The sequence below is a fragment of the Brachyhypopomus gauderio genome, chromosome 16 (assembly GCF_052324685.1).
Source record: "Brachyhypopomus gauderio isolate BG-103 chromosome 16, BGAUD_0.2, whole genome shotgun sequence".
NCBI classification, from domain to species: domain Eukaryota; kingdom Metazoa; phylum Chordata; class Actinopteri; order Gymnotiformes; family Hypopomidae; genus Brachyhypopomus; species Brachyhypopomus gauderio.
In genome coordinates this window covers 3,589,818-3,612,190 of record NC_135226.1, presented here as the reverse complement: position 1 = coordinate 3,612,190, position 22,373 = coordinate 3,589,818, and the positions used below count along the sequence as shown (strand labels likewise).

At 43.5% G+C, this 22,373-nt stretch overlaps 1 protein-coding gene across 2 annotated transcripts; it reads left to right on the top strand.

Moving 5' to 3' along the window:
• Positions 1-2,422: 2,422 nt before the first annotated feature.
• septin2 (septin 2) lies at positions 2,423-22,254 on the top strand. Of its 2 annotated transcripts, none has more exons than XM_076976987.1 (13): positions 2,423-2,533; positions 3,495-3,537; positions 4,135-4,246; positions 6,908-6,994; positions 7,345-7,468; positions 8,280-8,414; positions 8,820-8,937; positions 9,144-9,245; positions 17,248-17,393; positions 17,889-17,972; positions 18,862-18,922; positions 19,055-19,139; positions 20,728-22,254. In XM_076976987.1, the coding sequence occupies exons 2-12, from the start codon at positions 3,514-3,516 to the stop codon at positions 19,130-19,132; spliced, it is 1,071 nt and encodes a 356-aa protein (XP_076833102.1). In that variant the 5' UTR covers positions 2,423-2,533; positions 3,495-3,513; the 3' UTR covers positions 19,133-19,139; positions 20,728-22,254. The 2 variants fall into 2 exon arrangements, with proteins under 2 accessions (XP_076833102.1, XP_076833101.1); XM_076976986.1 differs by having other exon boundaries at positions 17,889-18,011.
• Positions 22,255-22,373: the final 119 nt, after the last annotated feature.

The window sequence follows — 22,373 nt, the reverse complement described above, 5'->3', positions numbered from 1 at the left end:
TGACCTAACACATTCTTTACATCTTAAAGGTATGTTTTTTTTTCAATTTTTCTTTTTATTTAATTTTATTTTGTAAGGCATTTAAAAAATATTTTATTTATTCCAAACAAATAACTAAAGTGATTTAAACATGAATTTCTAATACCAAACCCAGAATCTACTTTGGCACACATATAGAATGTAGCCTTATGGAATGTTAATGTTAAAGTGCAATGTTTTTGTACTGATCTCAATTGTAATTTAACTTTTGAAATGAAATGTAAACAATAATTTAAAGTTACTGTATGGTTAAAAAGTAGCTTAAAGAGTTTTATTCAAGATAAGTTTCAATGCATCCCATCTTGGTTCTATACAGTCTTAGCACTAAATCCATTTGTGTTCACTTATTCTTTGCTTATTAAAAATGCCTAAAATAATTAAGAATTGAAAGAAACAAAAAGCCTTTGGCTGAAAAATATTTAATGTTATTTTTCTGCTTTCTCATTTTATACCATTTCTCTGTTTGTAGTCCTGCCACAGACTTTCTATTGCAGGATGAAAATAGGATGAAATCCTGTTCACATTGTCCCCAGACAGATTATGAGTGCAGTTTAAGACGATTTGGGCTCAAGACAACTTTGTGACTTTGATTCTCTTTCAATCTCTCTCTCTGCAACTTTTTGCACCACTTTTTGTTTGATATCTTGTTGAGAATGAGAAAATCAGTTTGCCCAGAAGTCTGACTTTTTCAGAATTTCAGACAGTTTACACTGGTGATATTGAAATTATTGTAGCAAATTGGTCATTTCTTGGCTTTGCTTTCACATACATACTGCTAAAAAAAAATAAAGGGAACACTAAAATAACAACCTAGATCTCAATTAATAAAATATTCCAGTTGAAAATCTTTATTACATCGTGGAATGCACTGAGAACAAAATACCAAAAATGTTCAATGTAAATCACTATTATTATCCCAAGTAGGTCTGGATTTGGAATCATACTCAAAATCAAAGTGAAAAATCAAATGACAGACTGATTCAACTTCAGTGGAAATTCCTCTAGACAAGTTCAAATGAGGCTCAGTAGTGTTTGTGGCCTCCACATATCTGTATGACCTCCCTACAACACCTGGGCATACTCCTGATGAGGCGGGGGATGTTCTTCTGAGGAATCTCCTCCCAGACCTGGATTAAAGCCTCAGTCAACTCCTGGACAGTCTGTGGTGCAACGTGGTGTTGGTGGATGACATTCCAGATGTGCTTAGCATTAATGCTTTCATCATGTAGGAACTGCTGACACACTTCACCACATAAGGCCTAGCATTGTCATGCATTAGAAGGAACCCAGGGCCCACTGCACCAGCATATGGTCTCACAATGAGGATCTCATCCCAGTACCGAATGGCAGTCAGGGTACCTCTGGCTAGCACATGGAGGTCTGTGTGGCCCTACAAAGAAATGCGTCCCCACACTATTACTGACCCACTGCCAAACCGCTCATGCTGGAGGATGTTGCAGGCAGCAGAACGTTCTCCACGACGTCTCCAGATTCTGTCACGTGCTCAGTGTGAAGCTGCTCTCATCTGTGAAGGGCACAGAGTGCCAGTCGCCCTGCACGGTGTTGGGCTGTAAGCACAAGCCCCACTTGTGGACGTCGGGCCCTCATACCACCAACATGGAGTCGGTTTCTAACGGTTTGAGCAGAAACATGGATATTAGTGGCCTGCTGGAGGTCATTTTGCAGAGTTCTGGACCTGCTCCTCCTTGCACAAAGGCGGAGGTAGCGGTCCTGCTGCTGGGTTGTTGCCCTCCTACGGCCTCCTCCACGTCTCCTGGTGTACTGGCCTGTCTCCTGGTATCTGATCCATGCTCTGGACACTGCTCACAGACACAGCAAACCTTCTTGCCACAGCTCACATTGATGTAGCATCCTGGATGAGCTGTACTACCTGAGCACCTTCTGTGGGTTGTAGACACCTCTAGAAAAGGTCTGTGGTCCCCACCTGCAGAACCACTCCTTTATAGGTGTGTTGCTAATTGCTTTTAATTTCTACCTGTTGTCTGTTCCATTTGCTCAACAGCAGGTTAAATTGATTTACAATCAGTGTTGCTTCCTAACTGAAGGAAGACTCCACACTCCACCCCTCAACGCTGCCCATTGGCGGATGCTACTATATATATATATATATATATATATATATATATATATATATATATATATATATATATATATATATATATATATATATATATATGACAAATCATTTTACTTTAGACCAAATTATTGAATCCATAAAAGTGTCTTGTAAAGTTTAGGGCTGTAGTTATTTAACGTGAGTTGCATCTTATATTTCTATATTAGTGGTATGTGAGGTGGAACCTTTTATTTTGAAACCCGTTCCACACCGACGCGCGCGAGCAGCTCTGCGTCTAGCGTCACCGCGTTCATAGCGGCGCTGCCGGAGGAGCCGTTTGACTTCCGGAATCTCAGGAATTTGTGCTGTTCGTCTGTTTCAGTTCAACTGGGACGTTTGGTGCTGACGACCAGAAAGGTGCGTCTGTGTCCATTAACCGTGTGTGTTCGTCTTTTACAGCGTGTGTCGCCTTCTCATGTTGTTCTTTGTATGAAACGCCAGCGTGACATTTATCCTGTGGTCTACACTGCTGGCGTAGTTAACGGTATCGCGGAAGCTCCGGATTAGCTCGCTAGCTAACTAGCTGTGTGGCTAATGCTAAAGGAGATGAGCTAACCCGTCCAGAACCAGAACCATTCTGGGCAGCCAGAACTATATTAAACATCAGAAAGAAGGTAGCGGCCCACACCAGTGCTGGGCGCTCACGTAACATCTCGGTGAATTAAATCAGGTTCGCTCACCGTGTCGGTGCGGAGATGGGCAGTCAGTTACTCTTCTAATATACATCCATATATACATGATCCATAACTTATAATATACATCCACATATACACCCATAACTTATAATATACATCCACATATACACCCATAACTTATAATATACATCCACATATACACCCATAACTTATAATATACATCCACATATACACCCATAACTTATAATATACATCCATATGCTCTGTGCTGTTTATTATAACCAATGATGTTAGCAATGCACTTGGTCACATGTTCAATATTTGAACATTGGTCATTATTTGTCTGCATTACAGAATTATGTCCATTACAAAACTCAAACGCTGAGGTGTCTGCACCACCCGATGCATATTTGTGATTGTTGAAATCAAGTACACATTTTCACATCGAAGATAGATATATTTGAGAGTGAATTTGTGAACTATGCATGAGTGCAAGTTTCCTGTAGTGTGTTCTGTTGAGTTCAGTTAGACACAGGAGCAGGATGTACTTTCTGCGGTGAGAGAGTTTTGCTTCTAGGTTGTTCTGACGAGAGTAGGCTTCCTGTTCTGTAAGCCCTCGATGACTGAATGAATATATATAGAAAAGCTGTTTTTTAAATACTTGATTTGTCTTGATTTGACAGGTTTGGATCACAACTCATTATGTCTCAGGCTGATAAACTTAAGGTATGAAGCTGTAGAACATTCTTTTAGTTTCATTTAGTGACGGACAGATTCCATGAGACCGGCTCATCGTGCCTGTCATTTGTTAGAACACGCGAGGAAAATATTCCAGTAATTTGTTGTTAGATTCTTTTCAAGTGTAGTGTTTTGTAATGAATTCCTGGTTGTGGTATATTCTGTTGCAAATAAACTAAAGATCTTAATAAAGTTTAGATGTCTAGACAAACATTTGCATAAAACAAGAATATTGTTCTATAGTTTACCAACAATAATATAAATCATTTTGCTAATCTTTTTACTATCTTTTTTTCTGTGCACTGTGATGCAAATCAAAATGTAAACCAGAACATCCTGTTTGATAAAAAAAAAAAAAAGACCATAACTACCCATTTGATATAGAAATGAATTTCTGTTCACTCAAGTTTATAATGGACTGTTCAGAACAGTTTTCTTTGTATCTTCTGGCTTTCGTTAATGCATACATGCTCTTGCAAAATAAATAAATATAAAAGGTATATAAGGATCTGGTACTGCTTAAACGGTTTTTGTAGTGAAGGTTTATTTGCTGATTGTGAACTGTTTGTTTCTTGTCATCAATAGGGACAGTTCACCAACCCAGAGACACCTGGGTATGTAGGCTTTGCCAACCTACCAAACCAGGTTCACCGCAAATCGGTGAAAAAGGGCTTCGAGTTCACCCTCATGGTAGTTGGTGAGTGATGTGTGTTTCCTATTGTCTGCCCTAAGGTACTTCAGAATCATTAATGAATGCACACCAATGGCTTTACAGCATTGGTTTGCAATGTGAATCCTCCAGTATACGTGCATTGCAAGTATGCATACCTGTGAAGTACAAGTTCTTCAGCTAAACACTTGAGCTGTTGAGGAGTGTTTGTTAGAACGGAGGCAACCCTGGACTGTGCATTACAAGGATTCTCCTCAAACGGTTGCATACAGGCAGAACACTGATCTAAACATACAGTCCTGGTATTATATGAATGTTCCTGTTGTGTACAGGCTAGCATATGCTACTATTAGTGTTGTCAAAAAAATCGATATATCGATACTGAACATTCTGAAACGGTACAATACTCGTTTCCCTTAAGTATCGATTCTTTTTACATAAAATGCGCTTTCGTTTGACCCACCCAAGCTGCCGTAATGCACAGGACAGTTTGTAATGCTAATATGGCAGCTAAAGCAAACGCAGTGCTGTTGGATTCGAAGCAGATACAGATGGAAAACTAAAGGACATGAACAAGGCCGTTTGCAAGTGGTGCTTTTGGAACATTTCAACGAAGGGCGCTAAAGCCTGGTTGAGTGACCATAGCGCTCGACTCCGCGCGCACCTCGCGCGAACCTCCGCGAGCGGTGGAGGCTTTATACTTTCCGCTTTGCAGTGTTGTCCGAAACTATATGTGGTAGTATAAAAGAAACACCCCTCAAAACAGGGGAATGAACACTTACCTGACGAATTTTAATGCTGCTTTGTGTTGCAGGTTTGAAAAGTGCTGCAATTTAGGCTAAAGTACTTGAAAATGTTTTAAATTGTAACTACTTCGTTTCACAACAAATATCTGTCTGACTGAACAGTTTTCATGTATTACATTAACAAATACGAGCCTCTTGTAATTCCAGGATGAAACATGAGAGAACGTGAAGACGTTAAGATTGGGCGTTTCGAAAATAAACAACCATTAAATAATGTGATTAAAAGCGCAATATTTCTGATCATTTCGAGTATATGTATAAATATTTAACTTAATTAAGTTTAACGTGCTGGGAAATATTGGTACAAGCGCTTGAATTGAACCCTGCAAACATGACTTTGTTCATTGCGCTGAGGCGCGGCGCGCGCAAAGTTACAAAATTCGAGAGGTGCACGACCTCGCGTGCGCCGCGCTTCAGTGCGATGAACAAAGTCATGTTTGCAGGGTTCATACACCTTGTGGAATTCAAACACTTGTATGTATCAAGGTCCATTTCAATATTTCCCAGCACGAGCAAAGACACTTTGTCAGGCGTTCAAAAGACGTCCACTGAAAAGCCATAATGAAAGTTTTAGCGACGTCTTTTTTAAACGTCTATTACTGCCATTCAGTTGCAGTTTTTGCACGTCCTGACATCCAATTAAGGTCCTAGTCAAACGTTCAGATAGAAAACTCGTCATAGACGTTCATGTTAAGTTAAAAGGTTAAGGTCCTAGTCACACTGTCAGATTTTGAACCAGTTTTGAAGGTCCACCAGACATGCAAAAATGGGTCTGGACTGACCGACGTGATACAGACTTGATTTTAACGTCTTTCTGACGTCGCATGTTTGTTGGGATAAGTTAAATATTTATACATGTACTCGAAATTATTCGCTTTTTTATCACATTATTTAATGGTTATTTTCAAAACGCCCAATCGTAACGTCTTCACGTTCTCTCATGTTTCATCCTGGAATTACAAGATGCTCGTATTTGTTAACACAAAAGAACTGTTCAGTCAGACAGATATTTGTTGTGAAATGAAGTTACAATTTCAAGCATTTTCAAACACAAAGCAACATTCATTTGTTTGTTTATTAAAAAATAAAAAGGCTTTAAAACGGAAATTAGCACCATATCTGACTTTGGTATCGAAAATGGTATTGAATTTCAATATTTTTTTAAGTATCGTATCGAAGTTGTAATTCTTAGTATCGTGACAAGCCTAGCTACTATATTGCAAAATGTCACTGAGTGTGTGTGTAGCACATGACTGTGGGATTCTGGGAGTGTCTGCTGGCTGTGGGATTCTGGGAGGAAGCTCGTTTTTCCCCTCTGACTGCTTTCTGTGGGAATCCATCTGGCTGCCAGTATTCTGTGTCCGCTTCAGAACAGCTGAGTCGTGGTTTTCGTCAGGCTGTTAGCTCTGCACCCTCCTCCACTGGGTGTACAGGGTCCAGCTGTGTGACAGGCAGAGCATGCGGAAGAGGCCTGTTGGAGGGAGGGGCTTATGGGAGTGGGGTGGGGTTCACAGGGCCACTTTGCTGGTGTGAAAAAAGTGAAAAGACATTCCAGTGTCTTTTCACTTTTCCCCTGCCTGAAAGTGAAAGACACTGGAATGCAGGAGCCCAGCCTGGGGCCCTGGAACTCATCACTTCACCTCAGCAAATGATGGAAGACTATTGTATTCAGTCCAGAGCAAGAGAAGTCAGCACTAAGAGAAAATCAGAACAGTCACACGTTAAATAATAGTTGAATCAGCGTGTGTGGTTGTACATGCGTTCTTGTACTTGCTTTTGTTTTCTTTGCTAGGTGCACAGATGTGAGTCTAGCTGTGTTTAAATGTGAGAGACCTGCTGCCTGTCCAGGTCCTTTGTGTGCTGATGATGATTCCGTTTTCAGGCGAGTCTGGTTTGGGGAAGTCCACTCTGATCAACAGCCTGTTCCTCACTGACCTCTATCCAGAGAGGGTCATTCCTGGTGCTGCTGGTCAGTAAGCTGCTGTAGTCCTCCTGTAATCGTGTGTGTGTGTGTGTGTGTGTGTGTGTGTGTGTGGGAAGGGGGGTCTGGAAGAAAAAAATGCCTATTAACCATTACTAAAATTATATGTATACTTTTAATCTTCATTTGAGTATGCTTTACAGGATGTTGCCAGAAATCTTAATTGTTTTGTAGCAGTTTCAGCTGGGGTAGTGTAGGTTCTAGCTATTTTTGTTTTTGCATCTATGTAAAAGTTTAACATAAAATGTCGCATTTTCCATTGCACTGTAATCTACTGTGGGACCCATCAGTTCTATTTTGGGAGACCAACATTTGTCTCTCTCTGCCATGTCCTTTAGAGAAAATTGAGCGAACAGTGCAAATCGAGGCCTCCACTGTGGAAATTGAGGAACGTGGGGTGAAGCTTCGTCTGACTGTGGTGGACACTCCTGGATATGGAGACGCTATTAATAGCCAAGACTGGTGCTTATTTGTTTAACTTTCCATTGGAAATGTGCTCACTTCCCTCTTTTCCTTCTTTATTAGGTTTTGTGCAGGCGCTTTAAAAAGCAACAGCTTTGGAGTTAATCAGAATATTAAACTTGCGGGACATTTTTAGCAGGAAAAAAATGGAGATGGTGATTATGTAAACGATCAGTTGTGTGGCACATGGGAAGCAGATGCTCTTGGTGGGAGAGTAGTGACAGGAAACGGCTCTCCTGCTCCAGTTTATGGGCTTCCGTCTCTCAGGGAGGAACCCAGAGAACGAGAACAGAGTGCTGGGATCCTCTGAAAGGATCCAGTTCTATTACATTTATCTTACTATTGCGAAAACTATTCATAGTGCCAGTTTGTCTTGACTAATTAGTCACGATAGAACCCAGTTGGTTTGCTCACCGACAAATGTTGATACTCTTTGTCATTGTGTGTATTTCCCATGATGTGATTCTCTAACCATAGGTTTTTTATGTGGGGGTTGAAAAGAGACATACTCTACTGTGATTCTGTATTTGTTTTGATGATAAGGAATACGTTTTTTGCATAGTGACAATTTTTTAAAGTTTTGTCACCTCCATCATACAAGTTTTGTCACCTCCATTCATTTTTCTTTCCTTACCAGAATGATTGCACAATGTCTTACTCTGGTACAGTTTAGTGTATACTCCAGTCACAATGCAACAGTACCCACAAATTCCTTTGTTTGGTAGATACCAAATACTATAGTACCCAGCATTGAGCCTTGAGGAACTCTTCTGATTAACATTGAGTTGGCATTGCTGTTCTCTCTCACCAGCTTCAACACCATCATAGCATACATCGATGACCAGTTTGAGCGTTACCTGCATGACGAGAGTGGACTGAACCGCAGACACATTGTGGATAACCGCGTTCACTGTTGCTTCTATTTCATTTCCCCACTTGGCCATGGGTAAGTAGCCAAACTGTGAAAAGGTGGAAATCTCAACTGAACAAAAAGATGTGTGGGCTCAGTAGAGTTAGCAGACCCTGTAAAACAGTCACGCAGCCGCAGTGCAGTAGCTCATAGATCACACGAAACCACCTGAAGAAAGAAAAATGTGTAATACTGATATCACCTCATTGGAAGTTTTAGGTGGGTATATTTAAGTATTCTCAGTGAAGCTTTTCAATAGATTTTCTCCCTCAGGTTTAATTTATCATTTAAGTTTATTTATTTTTTATTAATTTATTGCAGATGTTTAGATTTTAAGAAACGTTACTGCCATTAGAACGTTAACTACATCAGAAGAACTAAGTTATTTCCCTGTCTGGAGTTGTTGTGCTGTAATCTCTCATCTCTCTCTCTCTTCTACAGTCTGAAGCCACTGGATGTTCAGTTTATGAAGGCAATTCACAACAAAGTGAACGTTGTTCCTGTTATTGCCAAAGCTGACACACTCACTCTGAAGGAGAGGGAGAGGCTGAAACGTCGGGTACAGCATTCACGTCTCACTTTCCTTACCGCAAAATCACCTGCTTTGTCTCAATATTTATAATTTAGCAATCTGGTTTATTACCTACCATATGCATTAATCTGATGAGCAGTTTCAGGTCAGTTCTTGGTCGTATGAGCTTCCATTATAATGTAGTTTAAGGCACAACTATTTCCTTGTTTTTCACCTCTGTAAATGGGTTTCAGATTTTGGATGAAATTGATGAACATGGCATTAAGATATACCATCTCCCCGACGCTGAGTCAGATGAAGACGAGGACTTCAAAGAGCAGACGAGAGTTCTGAAGGTCCATAACCCTCCATGTTCTTGGTTTTTTGTACTGTTACAAACCCCTCAAGCTCGGTCTAGGGGGGGGGGGAAAGGAGTATGTAACAAGTGGAGATGGCAATCAGGTGGAAATGGATGAAGATGAAACTGAGATGTAGAAGACAAGACTACAACAAAATTCCCAAGGTCAATATCTGTTTACTATGGGGTATAGATCATATATATGTATATAATTATAATAACATGAGGAAAAACAAATAAGACTGGACCCTGGACGACACCAAATCAAAGAACACAACAAAACAAACACACCTTAAGCTAGAAACAACAAGAACTACCTCTCTAACCCAAGGAAAAACAAAACACAACTATCCTTATCTACCTATTCTAATAATTAAAACATACAAAGTGGGTGTCCGCCCCTTACCTACTGAATCTAAACAAGATAAGGCCTACGTGATGGATATGTAGGAGCGCGCTCTACCTTACTTGTCCAGCCCCAAAAACAACCAAACATAATCCCACAGAAACATCTATTACAAGGCTCATAGCTCAACCCTTACTCCAGGTTGTTTAGAGCAAACAATTTCAGGCTCAAGCAGCATGGCCCAAGCTGCTCTTCCTCTGTGGTCTACCTCAGGTCTTCTCTCTCTCTCTCTCTCCCCCTAGTGGCGTCTTAAAAAGGCCAGGCTCCGCCCACAGTCCATCTCCTGAAAAACAAAACCCTGGCAAATGTGCACATGCACGTAACATGCCCACCCAAAAAAAAAACACAAAAATAGGCAGTTCATTGCATATTTTTATGTCCATTCAAATTCTAGAAAGGGCATCAGCCATTACATTGTCCAATCCTTTTTTATGGTGTATTTCAAGATTGAAGTCCTGTAAAAACAAAAACCATCTCATGAGTCTTTGGTTGTGGTTATACATTCTGGACAAAAACACAAGTGGATTGTGGTCAGTATAAACTACAACTGGTAAGGAACTAGAACCAACATAAACCTCAAAAAACTTCAAGGCTAAAAGCATAGCTAATGCTTCCTTCTCAATTGTAGAGTAGTTCAACTGATGCTTATTAAACTTCCTAGAAAAGAAACACACAGGGTGATCAATGTGCTGTTCATCTTCCTGTAAGAGGACTGCTCCAGCACCTACCTTGCTTGCATCAACCTCCAACTTAAATGACTTCGTAAAGTTGGGTGCAGCCAGTACTGGAGCCGAACATAACAGAGCTTTAACGTTGTCAAATGCTGTTTGACATTCCAAAGTCCACTGATACTTAATGGAAGGACTTAACAGTGTCGTTAAAGGAGCAGCTACAGAGGAGAAATTGCAACAAAACCCTCGATAATAACCTACCATTCCCAGGAAACGTCTCAATTCACGTCTGGTGGTTGGAGCAGGAAAGTTTACAACTGCACTGACCTTCTCATTTAACACACGAACCTTTCCTTGTCCGACTTGCTTTCCCAAATAGGTCACTGTAGCATGAGAGAACTCACATTTAGCCAAATTCAAGGTCAGGTTTGCATCTGCTAAACAGGTGAAAACCGTCCGTAACGACTCCAAATGACTACTCCAGTCCTGGGAATACACAACAATGTCGTCAAGATAAGCAGTACAGTTTGGCACATTGGAAAAGATGGTATTTACCAGTCTTTGAAAAGTAGCTGGAGCATTTCTAAGGCCAAACGCCATTACTGTGTATTGGAGGAAAGCATCAGGGGTGACAAAAGCGGATAGCTCAGCAGCTCTAGGAGTTAGAGGAACTTGCCAGTAGCCTTTTAAAAGATCTAATTTAGACACAAAACGTGCTGAACCGACATTGTCAATGCAATCATCAATGCGTGGAAGAGGATATGAATCTGGTACCGTGATGGCATTTAATCGACGGTAATCTGTGCACAGCCTATAAGTGCCATCTGGCTTTGGTACCAACAAGCATGGTGAACTCCATGGGCTTTTACTAGGTACTGCTAAACCATGTTTCAGCAAGTATTCTACCTCTCTTTTCATAATCTCCCGCTTTTGAGCATTCACACGGTATGCATGCTGTTTCAAAGGCTTCTCAGTAGATACCTTGATATCATGTTGAAGAACAAAAGTTTGCTTAGGTACATCACCAATTATAGTTGGAAACTCTCGAATCAGAGCTATAATGTTTGCACATTGTACTTTAGGTAAGTGTTTAACTAGGGAAGACTGTTCACAGTCTAACTGTGCTAACACTTCAGAATTCGACAGACGGGCTTCTAACTGGGAAGCAGAGCGCACAAACTCTTCTTTTTCAGGTTTATTGTCCACCACCGAAGTTAAAGCTACAGGTACCTCCACACCTTCCGGAGTTTTTCCACAAGTAGGCAACCGTCCGTAGTAAGGCTTGATCATGTTCACATGACAAATCCTGTATTTACGTCTACGGTCAGGTGTTTGTATCCGATAGTTAAGATCACTCACCCTCTTTTCAATCACATATGGTCCTGCAAAACTGGATGACATAGATGAGGTAGGAGAAGGTAAAAGCAATAAAACTTTATCCCCAGGATTAAAATGTCGAACCACAGCCATTTTATCGAAACAACGTTTCATTTTGGCTTGGGACTTGCTCATCACTTCTTTTGCCAGATCACATGCACGATGCCAACGTTCACGAAATGAACTGGTAAAATCTAAAACATGCTTACCCATAGGAGCTTGTTCTGATCGAAACATCTCTTTCAGCACTTTCATTGGACCGCGTACAGAATGCCCAAAAACTAATTCTACAGGAGAAAAACCCAATGACTCATGCTTAGCCTCTCGTGCAGCAAAAAGAACAAAAGGTACACCTTCATCCCAGTCCCGTCCACTGTCCAAACAATACTTCCTCAACATACTCTTTAATGTCTGATGGAAACGTTCCAAAGCCCCTTGTGACTCTGGGTGGTATGGACTAGACATTTCATGTTTGATCCCCAACATGTTGGAGACCTGAGCAAAGAGTTTTGATGTAAAGTTTGATCCTTGGTCTGTTTGTACAACCTTAGGCAGACCAAATGTAGTAAAAAATTTAAGTAGGGCCTTAACAATGACCTGACTAGTTATCTTCCTTAAAGGAATAGCTTCAGGAAAGCGTGTGACTGCACACATGATTGTTAAGAGAAACTGATTTCCCATTTTCGTTTTGGGCAATGGCCCAACACAATCTATCAAAACCCTCTCAAATGGTTCACCTGTTACTGGAATCGGCTGTAAAGGGGCTGGAGGAACAGGCTGATTTGGTTTTCCTATCCTTTGACAGATATCACATGAACGACAAAAGTTTACAACATCGGTACGCAAACCAGGCCAAAAGAAATGTTGTAGAATCCTTGCATACGTCTTAGTAATTCCCAAATGTCCAGACCAAGGATGATCATGAGCAACACTCAAGACCAATGAATGGAAACCAGATGGTACTACAATCTGAAACACAGCAGTTGCACAGCTGGCGATTGAGGTCCATTTTCGCATCAACAGGCCATCCTCCAAAAAGAATGCAACCTGTTTATCTTTCAGCTCATCAAGGCCACACACAGACTGAAAACACTTGTTTAAACTGGCATCTTGCTTCTGAGCAGAAACCAAGTCCTCTCTGGTAAAATTACCTTGACTTTCAACTAACTTGTACAACTCATTTCCCTCTTCTACAGTGGGCAGTTTTGGAGAAGACACCACTGGGACTTCTGCTAGAAAGGTATCCGATAAGCCAATTGGCTCATCATCACTTCTAGCCAACCTTTGGGACCTAGTTACGGCACAAGCAGGAAATATACTGCTTTCAGTGACACCCTGTGCTTCTGGCTGTCCTGAAACTACCAACACAGGAATAACTCTTCCTCCGGCCAAATCATTTCCCAAAATCACATCGACGCCCTTTACAGGCAATTCATGTCGAACACCGATCTTGATATCACCGCATACCAGATCTGACTGTAAAGATATATTATACAAGGGTACTTGTACATAGCTCATCTCAATCCCTTGGCAAAGTGCATAAGAACCACTAAAAGACTTTTCAGTTAGGGACAACACACCTTCTCGGATAAAAGACTGTGCTGCACCAGTGTCACGTAACATGACAACAGGGTGAACTACATTAGAGCCCAACACAGATACTGATCCCTTTTGAATAAAAGGATGGAAACATTCATCAGGTGAGCTTACAGAATGAACAGAACTATTCTGAACCAACCCTACTGTCTTTACTTGTCCATTATTTGGTTTACGTTGTTTTTCCTGTCTCTCTTGCTTTCGTTTAAGACTAAAACAGTCAGCAGCTTTATGACCCAAATTGTGGCAATAATAACACTCCAGCTGCTCAGATCTCTCCTTTTCTCTACTATAACGTGTAGGGGACCTGTGAACATGCTTTTGCATACTGGCTGGCTGAACCACAAAGTTGCTCTTATGGGTTAAAACAAACTCGTCTGCTAGAACAGCAGCTTGAGACAAAGTACTCACCTTGCTCTCATTTAAATATACAGCAATTCGATCTGGCAGACACTTCTTAAAATCCTCCAACAACATGAGTTCCCTCAACGACTCCAGATCAGAAACCTTGTGAGCAGCAACCCACTTATCAAATAGAAGAGCCTTTTCCCTCGCAAACTCCACATAAGTGAGTTCAGATGACTTCTTGAATCCTCTGAACTTCTGCCTGTATGCTTCAGGGACTAATTCGTAAGCACGTAAAATTGCGGTTTTCACGGCTTCATACTCCATACTGTCGGACAATGACAATGATGAGCACACCTCTTGAGCCTTTCCAGTCAACTTACATTGCAACAGCAATGTCCAAAACTCCTTAGGCCACTTTAAAGAAAGAGCAATACGCTCAAAAATACTGAAGTAGGTGTCCACCTCAGACTCACGGAATGGAGGAACAAGGGCAATGTGCTTAGTGATAGAAAAAGACGGTAATGATGGTTCGTTAACAACTGCTGCCTCAGCACCAGAGCCAACAGCAGGAAACTGAGAAAATGTAGATGGCTCAAACCCAGTAGGACGAGCTGGAAAAACATCCGACCGGTTACCAGTCCTTGGATATTCATTCATTCTCAGTTCCAACTCACGCAGTCGAATTTCTCTCTCTAGTTCAATTTCCATCCGACGAGACACTATCTTGTATTCAAACTCTGCTTTTCTTTGCTCTGCCCGTGCCTCTCGTTCCATTTCTACTCGAGCGAGCCGCACCTTTAAAAGAGATTTCTCTCTAGACCCAGATGACAAAGAAAGAGGCTCAAACCTAGGCAATGTTGCCTGCACTTTAGGAGATGCACAGACAGCCTCCCTTTCAGACACAACTGGAGTATGCATGTCTCCCTCATGCTCCTTGACTGCGTCACCAACAGTAGCTGTAAGTGTTTCCAGGTCAGATTGCCTGAAAGTACCCAACTCAATCAATTTGTCAAGCACAAGTTGCCGTATCACAGCTTTCCTTAACTGTCTAGTAGCCACAACCTCAAGATGCTCACAAATGCTCAGCAAGTCCACCTTACGAAAGGTTTCTAATTGCACCAAACTGGGGTTACTCAAAAATGCCTGTACATCAAAATGAGCCATGATGAAAAAAAACTACATCACAAACAGCATCCACTTACTGCCATCAACCAACAATGGGACCAATAAAAGATCCCGGACGAGCCCCCATATGTTACAAACCCCTCAAGCTCGGTCTAGGGGGGGGGGAAAGGAGTATGTAACAAGTGGAGATGGCAATCAGGTGGAAATGGATGAAGATGAAACTGAGATGTAGAAGACAAGACTACAACAAAATTCCCAAGGTCAATATCTGTTTACTATGGGGTATAGATCATATATATGTATATAATTATAATAACATGAGGAAAAACAAATAAGACTGGACCCTGGACGACACCAAATCAAAGAACACAACAAAACAAACACACCTTAAGCTAGAAACAACAAGAACTACCTCTCTAACCCAAGGAAAAACAAAACACAACTATCCTTATCTACCTATTCTAATAATTAAAACATACAAAGTGGGTGTCCGCCCCTTACCTACTGAATCTAAACAAGATAAGGCCTACGTGATGGATATGTAGGAGCGCGCTCTACCTTACTTGTCCAGCCCCAAAAACAACCAAACATAATCCCACAGAAACATCTATTACAAGGCTCATAGCTCAACCCTTACTCCAGGTTGTTTAGAGCAAACAATTTCAGGCTCAAGCAGCATGGCCCAAGCTGCTCTTCCTCTGTGGTCTACCTCAGGTCTTCTCTCTCTCTCTCTCTCCCCCTAGTGGCGTCTTAAAAAGGCCAGGCTCCGCCCACAGTCCATCTCCTGAAAAACAAAACCCTGGCAAATGTGCACATGCACGTAACAGTACCATCACTGTTATTTCATATTGTTCTTTTTATATTGTGACTAAATGTATTACTCTATTAGCTAAATGATCTAGATATATTATTATATTTTTATAATAGAAATAATGATCAGTTTCAAGCATAATGGTCTTTCAGGAAATGCACTATATTGCCAAAAGTATTCGCTCACCTTCATTGACTCACACATCAAATCAAATAAAATTTTATTTATATAGCGCATTTTACAACAGTTGTTTTCACAAAGTAGCTTTACAAGTGTCCAAGCCCAATCCCCCAGTGAGCAAGCCAAGGGCTATTGTGCCAGGTGTAATGGGGTAGTCCGCGAGATTAAGCATTAGATCTGGAATTTTCTGTCTTGCGGCCTTAGGGCCCAGAAGGAGAACTGTTTTGTCCTCATTAAGTTGGAGGAAGTTTAGAGACATCCAGCATTTAACATCTCTTACACAGGTCTCAATATTTCTTAAACTGAGTTTGTCATCAGGTTTGGCTGATATGTAAAGTTGAGTGTCATCTGCATAGCAGTCAAAATTGACACCATGTTTGTTTATAACTATGCCCAATGGTAACATATATAATGTAAATAATAGTGGTCCTAAGATGGAGCCTTGCGGGACTCCATATTTCACTTTTAAGCTTAAGTGAATATACAGGGGCCCTGGAGCCATTCTGTTGGGTTCAATATGACATGGGTCCACCCTTTGCAGATAGAACAGCTTCAACTCTTCTGGGAAGGCTGTCCACAAGGTTTAGGAGTGTGTTTATGGGGATTTTTGACCATTCTTCCAGAAGCGCATTTGTGAGGTCACATACTGGTGTTGGGCGAGAAGGCCTGGCCCTCAGTCTCCGCACTAATTCATCTCAAAGCAGTTCTGTCGGGCTGAGGTCAGGCCAGTCAAGTTCACCCACACCAGACTCTGCCATCCATGTCTTTATGGACCTTGCTTTGTGCACTGGTCATGTTGGAAGAGGAAGGGGCCAGCTCCAAACTGTTCCAACAAGGTTGGGAGCATGAAATTGTTCAAAATGTCTGTGTGCTGATTCATTCAGAATTCCTTTCACTGGAACTAAGGGGCCAAGAACAGCTCCTGAAAAACAACCCCACACCATAATCCAGTCGGGCAAGTACCGTTCTCCTGGCAACTTAAGCTAATCTGAAGGCCATATGAAGTTTGGATGTCTAGTGATTGACTGCAGAAAGATGGCGACCTCTTCATCAGTTTACGTGACCTACCACTTCATGCTGTTGTTCCCAAAAACGCCAATTTCTTTAAAATGTAACTGACAGTTGTCTATGGAATATGTAGGAGCAAGGAAATGTCACAACTGGATTTTATTGTACAGGTGGCATCTTATCACAGTTCCACACTGGAATTCACTGAGTTCCTGAGAGTGATCCATTACTTCCATGGAGTGATCCATAATTTTATGCACCTGTGGCCATGGAAGTGATTAGAACACCTGATTCCGATTATTTGGATGGGTGAGCAAATACTTTTGGCAACACAGTGTATTTCAGGTCAGGGCAAGTCATTACCATTCTCATTTGCATTATGCTAATGTTCCCGTCCTGGCTTCATTCAGCTCGATCGTTCAGCTGTAGCGTTTTTGGAGGCTGTATGGCTTTAATGGAGGCTGTTGCACTTCTGCAGACCAGCATCCCGTTTGCGGTGGTGGGCTCCAACCAGCAGATCGAGGCCAAGGGCAAGAAGGTTCGTGGGCGGCTGTACCCCTGGGGCGTGGTGGAGGTGGAGAACCCTGAACACAACGACTTCCTCAAGCTGCGCACGATGCTCATGTAAGGTGCACCAGAGTGGCGCCTGCGTTAGGGCGGGGCTGGGTGGGGCCTGTCCCTAATTGGGTGGGGCTGGGCGGGGCCTGTCCCAAATTGGGCTGGGTTGGGCGGGGCCTGTCCCAAATAACCAACCAACTAGCACTAACTCTCTGTAATGTTTGGTTACTTAATAGTAAAGACATTGGGATTGTATTTGCTTCAAATAACTGTAGTAGTGCAGTTATATACTATTTAATCATCTTGTTTTTATAGTGTAAGCTGGTTTCCTTAATTAAGTGTAAGGCTAGGTTAAAAAGGTAAATCGGGGGTAAATCAATTAGGGTTAAATCAATGATCACTGTAGGTGATGTTTTAACACTATGAATGAAATATGAATGTTTTACATTTGCTTTAAATGGACCAGCACTAATTCTCCATGAACTGGTTTAAACATGGCAGGTACAAAAGTTGATGAGATCCAATCTGGTTTGATGGTCTCTCTCTTCTCGGTGTATGTAGTACCCACATGCAGGATCTCCAGGAAGTGACCCAGGACCTGCACTACGAGAACTTCCGCTCCGAGCGCCTCAAACGGGGCGGCAGGTTGTCCTCCCATGGTTACATTCTGCCTCTGTCGCCTGCGTATGTACCGCCTTGCTTGGCTTTCCCACCTCCCCCACCTCCTACACGCACCTACCAACATACCGGATTCCCCCCGCTTGTACAGCTGGGGATTTCTATAGACGTCCCAAAACCGCTACACATCTCCATAATGGAGAGAAAGTATCCTGCTGTAATGTGGGATGTTGAAGGTGACATTTATTTAAAGAGTGCTAACTGCCAGGGGGGAAAACAGTTTGATTAATTAGCCTTTTTCTGAAAAACTGACAAATTGGATAAATACATTGGAGCTGCCAGTTTATTTTTATCCTGCTGAATCCCGTAGATCTAGCAGATCTATGCAGGATGCATTTGGAGTAGATCCCTTTAGGTCAGAGGTCAGGAGGGGGAGGTACTGCTGGGAGCTCAGTCATAGCTCCACCTGCATTGGCCTTACGCTTGAGCTGCTTCTGCACACACGCACACACACACACACACACACCCTGCTGCAGGCTGCCTCTCTCACTAACAAGCCCTGCTCCCTGCACCACACGCTGTGCCTCAACACTCTTCCTCCTCGCTGGGCTGCTCTGCGCACGCTCGCTCTTTCACGCTGTGTGTGCTGCTCCTGTGCTGCTCTAAACCCCGCCCCCCTGGAGCAGGCCACGCCTCCACACCACACTGGAACATGATGCACCGTGATGGTTCACGCCGTGCAGTCATTTATGAGTGTAGCTTCTGGATAATGGAGTTAAGTGCAGTGAATGAATGTGGTGGAATGGAGGGAGTGTTGGACAGAGGCTCCTCACACCTTTAATTTTGTGTGTGTGTGTGTCTGTGTGTGTGTGTGTGTGTGTGTGTGTGTGTGTGTGTGTGTGATTGTGTCCTGTAGGAAGGGTGCCGAACCAGAGCAAATGGACAAGGACATGATCTTGCAGGAGAAGGAGGCTGAGGTACAGTAGTGCTCTTTACAGCCGTAACACACACACACGGGTATATCGGGTCTCACACCCATCATACCCACTTCATAGTCAGGCCTGTGAGAGGAAGCTCCTGGCTAACACGGCTGTGTGTGTACGCTGCAGCTGAGACGCATGCAGGAGATGATTGCCAAGATGCAGGCCCAGATGCAGAAACAAGGGGACGGAGAGGGAGACGTGTGACGCCTCGGTGAGAGCTCAACCACGTCACACCGCCTGCACCAACAGGCCTGGGTTTTCCCATAGCTTTAACGTGTCAGTTTATCTGAGGAGGTTGCGACACTGTTTGACCGTAATGGGGTTCCTGCGTGTTGTGGTGTGACCGTAACGGGGTTCCTGCGTGTTGTGGTGTGACCGTAACGGGGTTCCTGCGTGTTGTGGTGTGACCGTAACGGGGTTCCTGCGTGTTGTGGCGTGACTGTAACGCGGTTCCTGCGTGTTGTGGCGTGACTCTAAGGGGGTTCCTGCGTGTTGTGGCGTGACTGTAACGGGGTTCCTGCGTGTTGTGGCGTGACTGTAACGGGGTTCCTGCGTGTTGTGGCGTGACTGTAACGGGGTTCCTGCGTGTTGTGGCGTGACTGTAACGGGGTTCCTGCGTGTTGTGGCGTGACTGTAACGGGGTTCCTGCGTGTTGTGGCGTGACTGTAACGGGGTTCCTGCGTGGTGTGACCGTAACGGGGTTCCTGCGTGTTGTGGTGTGACCGTAACGGGGTTCCTGCGTGTTGTGGTGACTGTAACGGGGTTCCTGCGTGTTGTGGTGACTGTAACGGGGTTCCTGCGTGTTGTGGTGACTGTAACGGGGTTCCTGCGTGTTGTGGTGACTGTAACGGGGTTCCTGCGTTGTGTGACTGTAACGGGGTTCCTGCGTGGCGTGACTGTAACGGGGTTCCTGCGTGGCGTGACTGTAACGGGGTTCCTGCGTGGCGTGACTGTAACGGGGTTCCTGCGTGTTGTGGTGACTGTAACGGGGTTCCTGCGTGGCGTGACTGTAACGGGGTTCCTGCGTGGCGTGACTGTAACGGGGTTCCTGCGTGGCGTGACTGTAACGGGGTTCCTGCGTGGCGTGACTGTAACGGGGTTCCTGCGTGGCGTGACTGTAACGGGGTTCCTGCGTGGCGTGACTGTAACGGGGTTCCTGCGTGGCGTGACTGTAACGGGGTTCCTGCGTGGCGTGACTGTAACGGGGTTCCTGCGTGGCGTGACTGTAACGGGGTTCCTGCGTGGTGTGGCGTGACTGTAACGGGGTTCCTGCGTGGTGTGGCGTGACTGTAACGGGGTTCCTGCGTGGCGTGACTGTAACGGGGTTCCTGCGTGGCGTGACTGTAACGGGGTTCCTGCGTGTTGTGGTGACTGTAACGGGGTTCCTGCGTGTTGTGGTGACTGTAACGGGGTTCCTGCGTGGCGTGGTGACTGTAACGGGGTTCCTGCGTGGCGTGACTGTAACGGGGTTCCTGCGTGGCGTGACTGTAACGGGGTTCCTGCGTGGCGTGACTGTAACGGGGTTCCTGCGTGGCGTGACTGTAACGGGGTTCCTGCGTGGTGTGGCGTGACTGTAACGGGGTTCCTGCGTGTTGTGGTGACTGTAACGGGGTTCCTGCGTGGCGTGACTGTAACGGGGTTCCTGCGTGGCGTGACTGTAACGGGGTTCCTGCGTGGTGTGGCGTGACTGTAACGGGGTTCCTGCGTGGTGTGGCGTGACTGTAACGGGGTTCCTGCGTGGTGTGGCGTGACTGTAACGGGGTTCCTGCGTGTTGTGGCGTGACTGTGTGCTTCCTCAGGGCTGGAGCTGTTCAGAAGGCGAGGAGGTGCATTGGGAGAACAGCGGACGGGTGGCTCACGTCACGGATTTTCTTGCCACTTTCTTAGTTTCTTCTATTCTTACTTGGGATAATGGTTTTTATTTCTTTTTTGTAAGCAGTATTATTGTTAATGTTATTTTTCATTTACCCAAATGCTGTTTCTAATATTTCATTTTTACCAATATAATGAACTATGCCTGTAACCAAATTGAAGTATACCAACCAGTACCAAGGGTTGTTTTTTCCCTTCTTGTCGTTATCTTGTATGTAATTGCATTTTAAATATATATATTTTTAAGAAGTTAAGACTATTTGCTGCTGTTGCTCAGTGATAAGCCACTGCTACAGTCTCTGTGGGGATGGTTTAGCCTACAGTGCTAGTTTGGCAGTACTAGCATCTTCGTATGCTGAGGTACCGCCGCTAGCATTACAGGTCAAACTAGCCCTCCTTCAGGGACTTCTCTGCCACGGACATAAAACAACAAATTAGTAGCTACAAAAAGTATAAAAACTCACTGTGAAAAGACTGTAGCAGCACAGGATTAGAAACATGGCAGTACTTGGGGGTGGGATGGAAGAATCGCATTTGCTGAAGGTTTTCATTTGCTTCAAATGTAGTTGATGAACCGGGTGTGTTGTGGTAAATTAGGCCACGCTTATATTCCCTTATATTAGCCTAGACGACTGAATAAAACGACTAAACGTGCTGAATTGGCCTTGGATTATCAACTACATTTGAGAGGAGTGGAACATTTGTGTAAAATAGCTTTTACCTTCAAACCGTTGCTTTAGTTTGTAAGTGGTCATGGATTCTCCCATGCTTGAATCTGGGGTCTCTCCAGAAACGCTGTCTCCTGGCAGCACAGACAGGTGTTTAAAGTGGCCTCAGCTGGTTGAGAATATACTGTGACCAATCCCAGGGCACGTTCAGTCCTGCCTGTACCGTCCAGCGATTCCTCTGCTCTGACACACTTGCCTAAGCTCTTAAAAGACTTAGTACCTGTCACAGCAGGTGAGCTAGAGCAGAGAATCGCACCCAAAACACAGGGGCCCTGGAGCCAAAAGCCACTGTCCTGTACCCTTCCTGCTAGGGCTCCCTCTAAGGTGCTCACCATGGTCTCTGAGCTATACGTGCCTCTGTGGGCGCTGCCCCATGGCTGTCGGAAACAGCTGTACGATGTGAAGTTGACTGGTGCTGTGATGCACACTGGAATGCAGTGAAGTACCAGCGGTTGTGTGTTCATGGCAGGATGCATGCCAAATAATTCCTCCCCTTCATTAATAATGTGTACTTGTCATGATGGTGATTTGTGTGTGTCTCTGTGCATGTGCATTCTCCGCTCATTCTGTAAGCCCTTTCTTAAAGAAAAACCTGTGAGATTTCTCCCATCTGTTTAGGTCAAACTTTGTCCAGTTGACCTTCAGAACTTTAATCCTTGTAGCTGTTAAGTTTTCTATTAAACTTGTTTGCCATTTTGTATTGTAATAAACATTTTTTAAAAGCTCTTCCCTTTGGGGTTTTTCTTTTAGTTCACGCATCAGCAACAATAAAAAAAATAGAGCAACTTTACATGTTTGAACACAATTCAGAATTCTGGATTCAAGAAGGCAAACACTGCAAAACT